Source organism: Micromesistius poutassou (genome assembly GCF_964030765.1).
Source record: "Micromesistius poutassou genome assembly, chromosome: 1".
Taxonomy (NCBI): Eukaryota; Metazoa; Chordata; class Actinopteri; order Gadiformes; family Gadidae; genus Micromesistius; species Micromesistius poutassou.
In genome coordinates this window covers 13,474,810-13,482,049 of record NC_140271.1, presented here as the reverse complement: position 1 = coordinate 13,482,049, position 7,240 = coordinate 13,474,810, and the positions used below count along the sequence as shown (strand labels likewise).

Here is a 7,240-nt window from a genome sequence, read left to right as displayed (position 1 = left end):
GGACAGGGCCTTGATTGGCCGGTGTACCTGTCAGTCAGACACTCAGCCAATTACAGCGTTTATATATAAAGGCGGTCAATGAATCGGGTGATAAAAGTAAACAATCGACCAAACCGATCAGATGATCGTCTGTGATCAATAAGATGCAACGGTTTGACCCAAAAGACGGTATTAAATCGGGGTTACCGTGATGCAAGTATTTAAAATCACAGTCTCTGGTAACTTTTAGCACAATGAAAACCCTAGAACTGAATCACAATCCCCTATTCTGGTGATTCATATATATTATATTAATAATTGGTAACATTTTTACGTAAGGACTAACATTTGGTTAGTCCTTACGTAAATATGACAACATAAGCACAGTCCATCAAAGTTAGGTTGAAAAATAAGAATCAAGTTCTTCCAAATCGCTTATCGGTATGTTAAATATAGCTGATAATTTATTGTTATTTATATTTAATGAATTAGTATTCCGTGGAACTGTGCTGGTATATGTGGGCTTTGACCCGATAACCCTTTAATGATGTCTGACTGTTGACCCCCCCGTAGCTAGAGACCAAATAGTCCCCCAAGGGACCCAGCTGTGACTATTGCACTTGTTGTTTTTTTCATAGATAAAAGTCAGTTTATCGTTGGTTTTATAAACGAGCTCAGGGTACAAAACAACGCTTTAGGAAAAGACTTTAGGATCATTCGGTGCAACAGGGTGTCTGACTTTATTTAAATGAGGCTGGTGTGTGTGTGTGTGTGTGTGTGTGTGTGTGTGTGTGTGTGTGTGTGTGTGTGTGTGTGTGTGTGTGTGTGTGTGTGTGTGTGTGTGTGTGTGTGTGTATGTGCATCCCCGTTCATATCGGACTGAGCGGTGGTGGGGAGGAAAGTGAGAAACCCAAAACAGGACTGGGTTGTTCAGCTTTCACGGTGGAGGAGAGAGCATCTGTGGAGGAGGAGGAGGAGGAGGAGGAGGAGGAGGAGGAGGGGGGAGGAGGAGGAGGATGAGGAGGGGGAGAAGGGGAAGGAGGAGGAGGGGGGGAGGAGGAGGAGGAGGAGGGGGGGAGGGGGAGGAGGAGGAGGAGGAGGAGGAGGAGGGGGAGGAGGGGGAGGAGAAGGGGGAGGAGGGGGAGGGGGAGGAGGAGGAGGTACCAATCACCACGTGGCTCGAGGTGTGTGTGTGTGTGTGTGTGTGTGTGTGTGTGTGTGTGTGTGTGTGTGTGTGTGTGTGTGTGTGTGTGTGTGTGGAGACACCGTGGCATTCCAAAGCTGTAAGCTAATTTCCGGGGTCGGTGGTCTTCAATGCGTTTCCGAGGTTACGGATGATGTCACCAGCGGCGGAGAGAAAGGAGGACGTGTGAGATGGTGACACTGGGAACCATTCAGCCCAGCAGACGGTACCGTGTCACAGTAGAGCAGCCGGCTTGGCGACAGACTAATGTTTGAGGAGCTCAGAGTTTGATCAGCAAGCGTTGGCCAATATGCACTGATTGCCAAATTATTTATATTTTTTAATTATTTACTATTTAACAAATGTTTTATTAGCTGATGTTATAAAATATACAATGATATAATAAATATAAAATATAAAATAATAATACCATTATAAGCTATATATTATAGATAAGCACGTATACGTGATTTTAAGTTATTATTGTGAATAGATATTCTACTGTAACGTTCATCAATGCACCTGCAGTGTCCCTTTGTTCCTGTGGCTCAGTAAGTAACACTAGCGTCCCCTGCTGGCGGTGCTGGGACTCTGGGACGTTAAATAATTTAGTCGGAAAATGCATTATATTCAAACGTGTTTAGTTAAATCTATGTTGCGTGTTGCTGCTTTCTATAAGTATTGTATGAATTATTCTCTGCATTATGTGTGCACTTTTGTCGCCTGTTTTTAACTGGTCTGCATGCATTCAGCATATCTTTATTTTACTGTAGTTTTAAAAATACCTAATTCTGTTGGATTTAAAGTTAACGACACTTCCGAACATATCTACATATCTGAGAAAATTTAATAATGTATAATACATATATGTAGGCTCATAAATACAGAAATAAATAATAACTAATATATATTTATATATGACCTACACATTAGCCATTGTTTAAAGGCTTCTGTTCTTAAAAACTCACCTTACAATCCATGTATGCAAGGGTTACAAATCTTAAATAAAAACCATTGAGTTATCCTCCTCTAATTGCGTACATTTATTAAAACTAACTGAATGTAATGGGAGAGCAGAAAATGTCGACCCATAAAATGAATTGTTTAGTTTAAAAGGGTTTTTGACGTCTATCACTTCTAGACCTGCTTTATTATGCTTAAATTAGCGTGAATAAAGTTAATAAAGGGTTAAAGCTGATTATTGTTTGCTTGTCGTCGTTGGTTGTTCAGGTCCTAATTAGGTTTTCTCTGTCGGTACGTCAGACTGCTACATGCTACATGCTAACCATGAGGCCACGAGGCCGCTTAGTCATTAAAGGCTTTCCTGTTTATCATTCTAATGACCCATCTACAAATCTATAAACGTCATAATAAGGGAAGCTGTGTCTTGTGAGCAAATCAACCTCAAAATTATTCCATAACCTCAACATATAGTATCAGGTTTTTTTTTGATTTTATCATTTTCAATATCAATGGATGCCGGCAGAGAGAGAGAGAGAGAACAACATGGATGCGTTGAAATGTTAACCGCCCCAGACCACGTCAGAGGGCTTGGACCGGAGTCCTGGTGGGACCGGGGGCCCCTCAGGCCCCTGAGAGATCGAGATGGAGAAGGGAAATGTGGGACAAGACGAACCAATCAGGTGGAGGTAGGAGAGGTCACAATGAGGTCAGCGCTACACTGGAGGTCAAACAGGAATATGATGAATTATGATATCTAGGACATTGATATTTATCATGGGATATTAATGATACAATATGTATCATACAGTATTGATGCAGACTTATGAAATATGGATGATGTATAATATTTATTATATGCATAATGATATGTGTAATACAGAATGTTGTCTACAGATGTCGCCAGATACACTGAATAACAATAAAACAATCCTGTTTTCCATACGTCCTTACGACGGATAAACGATACAAAATGAAGGCTCAAGTTTCATACCGATATGGAAGCAATGTACATGTATACCATATTTTGGAAGATCATTGATTATTGTCATCATCCCAACTTCATATTTCTATGTAAGCCACATTAATTTAGAATAAAGTATGTAGATATGTGTACCAGCCCCACGTGAGTCTCATGTTATCATGAGAGAGACAGAAAAACACAATTATGAGAATGTAAAGCAAAAATAATAATGCTTTATAGTTATGTTGGGACAGATTACATTACGGAAGTAATGTAGTGTTGAATATGCAAATTATATATGATACAGCCTATATAGTTATATATAGAGATATAGTGATATATGATACGTGGTGATCTATAGTGATTTATAGTGATACATAGTGATGTATAGTGATTTATAGTGATACTGTATATAGTGATTTATAGTGATACATAGTGATATATAGTGGTTGATAGTGTTGTGATACATATATGTATCACTATAGTGATATATGGTGATACGTATAGTGATATATAGTGATATACAAAGTGAAACAGTGATGTATAGTGACAGTTGCTACAGTTGTTACAGTGATAAATACTGTATATAGTGATTTATAGTGATATATAGTGGTTTATAGTGATATATAGTTATACATATATGTATCAATATAGTGATATATATAGTGATATACAAAGTGAAACAGTGACACATAGTGATTTATAGTGAAACATTGTGATACATAGTGATACATATAGTGACAAATAGTGCTACATATAGTGATACATAGTGATATATATGTAGTGAAACATAGTGATGTACATAGTGAAACATAGTGATACATACTGCAATATATTGATACATAGTGATGTATATAGTGATACATAGTGATACAAATGGATATATAGTGTGATAGTGATGTATATAGTGATACATAGTGATATATAGTGTGATACAGAGTGATACATGATACATCGGTACAGACAACGCGCTCATCAACAGGTTTCGGGGCAGACGTGACCGGAGCCAGAAGGCGCGCGCGGTGCCGCTCCTCACGCCCTCCGCCCCCCGCAGCGTCCTCCCGCCCCGCGTGCTCCCGCTGTCCCCGACCGGGAACTCCTCATGATCTCTGTCGTTCACTAACAAGCGACACGCGCACATCGCTTTCGACCGGCTCGCTTTAACCGGTGGCTCGTGGGTCGGGCGGCGGGAGTTGTCCGGACCGGACGGTCTCGTGCACGCGTCGTTAGTCCAGTAGCAGTCTGGCTCGTGCTCCGGAGGAATCCGCTCGCCTCTCCTCCCGGTTTACCGCGTCCGAGACGCCGCGATGGTTCGACACACGGACTCGCGCTCGGTGCAGCTGAGGGAACCGGAGGAGCCGTTCGACCGGGAGACCGTGAAGTTCGTCTTCAACTAGTTTTTATTTCGCTCCCGTTTCGCACGACAGAAAGCGGCGCGCGCGTCCCGCGATGCACCGGGCGCGGTGAGGCGCGAGGCACCGCGAAGAAGTTCACTGCGTCGCCCTCGAGCGGCGGTTCGTCCTGACCTGAACCCATGATGGCGAATAACGAAGTAAGTTTGTGTGTGTGTGTGTGTGTGTGTGTGTGTGTGTGTGTGTGTGTGTGTGTGTGTGTGTGTGTGTGTGTGTGTGTGTGTGTGTGTGTGTGTGTGTGTGTGATCTATCGTGTGTATGTTTCCTCTGTCCTGTGTGTGGTTCAACTGTGTGTATCTTCTGCCCTGTGTGTGTGTGTGTGTGTGTGTGTGTGTGTGTGTGTGTGTGTGTGTGTGTGTGTGTGTGTGTGTGTGTGTGTTTCATCTGTCCTGTGTGTGTGTGTGTGTGTGTGTGTGTGTTTCATCTGTCCGTGGTCTCTTGTAATAATAGACTGTAGGCCTATGTTGACCTTTGGCCTCGTGTCACCGTCGTGTCCGTTCAGAGGACATCTGAACCGGGAGGTTGGCGGGTGTTGTGTTACCGTCACTCTACCCCGGGGAAGTGGGAGACAGTAACGACGACTGCTCAGGGGAGATCGGTCGCCAACCGCTTCTTTTGCGTTAGACGGAAGTTGTGAATGTGTGTCTGGCCGTCACACTAGAACGAGTGTGCGGCTGTTTTTACCACAACAGACCGGGGACATTGTACCCCTGTCTGTCACACCGGAGCACCTGTACATGGTGTCTCCAAGCTCACCTCACTGCTGGTACCAGCGGGTGCATGTGACGTCACTCGCAGTGAGGTGCGTTCTGACCGCAGGTGAACACACTCTCTGGATATTGAGGTCATGATGGTAGCCCGCCTCAAGAACATGTGGACCTGACGTCCACTAGGGAGAAGGGGCAGATCAGAGCGACGGCCACGCCCCTACAGGTGATACCTGTTAAATCAAGGAGAGGGAAATAAACAACACACACGCACACACGCGTGTACGCACGAACACACACACACAGTAGACACTTTAATCGTGTTTTTTGAGGAGGACAATTGTAACGATGATGATGATGGGGTTAGATGATCACGGCTGCGGTGGTCTGATGTTGGGTCACCATGGTGACGATGAGGGTGATGATTGGGTGTTTGATGATGATGAGGATGGTCAGGATGATGCGGACTGAAGCAGTTGGACCACAACCCGGTGTGTTTGGTAACACACCTGGTGTGTGTTTGTGTTCCTGAGACACGTGCACACACATAAACACAAAAGCCCACACACGCACACGCACACACACACGTGCACACACGTAGACACACGGATACTCACACATAAACAGGAAGTGGGAGAGAGCTCATTATCCAACGGAATAACGAAAATGGAACCACTTCCATCATGTAAATGTTGGTCAACTGTTAGTGCTTAGCGCTTTCTCTCTCTCTCTCTCTCTCGCTCTCTCCCCTTCCTCTATTGATTCCCTGTTTATTGTGTAACCTGTCTGTCAGCGTTGAGGTGAGGCCTGCTGCCGTCTGACCCGTCATTCATTATTCAGACTGCTGGTTTCCTGAAGCTCTTATGGAGGAACGATTGCTTTTTTAGTTTTCAAAAATAAAATTCTTCATCAGCTGACTTTTTATTGATTGATCAGAGAAGGGCCGTTGTCAATAACAGCCATTAACATACATAGTCTGTCTCTGTGTCTGTCTGTCTGTGGATAACTGTAATGGTGTGAGTGTGATGGTTGTAATGGTTATGATGGTTGTGATGGTTAATAGGATTAAGAGGCTGGACTCCCCTGGTACTGGGGTAGCTTAAGCACTTAAGCACATACAGACAGACACACACACACAATCCCTGATTTGATGCTAGTATTAGACTGTGTCTGTAGACTGGTCTGTATTAGACAGACCAGTAAGCCAGTAGAGATACACTGTGGCCAAGCTTTGACCTACATGTTTGGCTGCTGAGACCCCAGGTTACTGTTGACCTTGTCATCCTCCATCCGCCATACCATCAACCTCTGGTTGTAGGTATTAGGCTAGAGAGGGTTAAGGTAATGGTTAAGGCTTCAGGACAGAGGTTGAGGTTATTGGTAACTAGCCAGTTATCAGCTGGCATTTAAAAGTGTCCTCCCGCCTGGGAGCTGACCGGGATTATAATCTGATAAGGAACGTCTGGGATGATCTTCCTTATGTTCTGGAACAACTGTGTGTGTGTGTGTGTGTGTGTGTGTGTGTGTGTGTGTGTGTGTGTGTGTGTGTGTGTGTGTGTGTGTGTGTGTGTGTGTGTGTGTGTGTGTGTGTGTGTGTGTGTGTGTGTGTGTGTGTGTGTGTGTGATCAGTGTCTTTGTAATCCTCTGAGCTCTGTATTTGCGGTCCAACAACATAGCAACATAGGGGCAGATGTTGTTGTATGTTAGTGATGGTCAGGGTTTACACAACATGTCCTCTGATGCTGAGGCTGATACAGTATGTTGCTATAAGTGCTGTTAAGGGTTGTGCTGAACAACGACCACATTATGGTTACTGGTCTCCGTCCCAGTTTGGGATGTAAGGTATAGTCTTCAGAAGGAGAGAAGTTAGCTGTTGGCACAAGAGAACAATAACTCTTGTTCTTCTTCTCCAAATTGAATTGAGTAATTAAATCAATTGGTTTGTTATATTATTGTATTACTGAAGTATACTGTCTGGTCACTTCTCAAGAGCTTTGGAAAGGGAGGTAGATGCAGAGAGAGATGGGGAGGTTTT

General features: G+C 43.8%; 1 protein-coding gene across 1 annotated transcript in view; it reads left to right on the top strand.

Annotated features, from left to right (window-relative positions):
- Window positions 1–4,393: 4,393 nt before the first annotated feature.
- engl (endoglin, like) overlaps window positions 4,394–7,240 on the top strand; it is a gene marked incomplete at its 5' end in the record, with an annotated part of 6,126 nt that continues 3,279 nt past the window's right edge. The window contains one exon of the mRNA XM_084488774.1: window positions 4,394–4,462. Within this exon, the coding sequence (XP_084344900.1) occupies window positions 4,394–4,462 (69 nt within the window). The remainder of the gene's footprint in view (window positions 4,463–7,240) is intronic.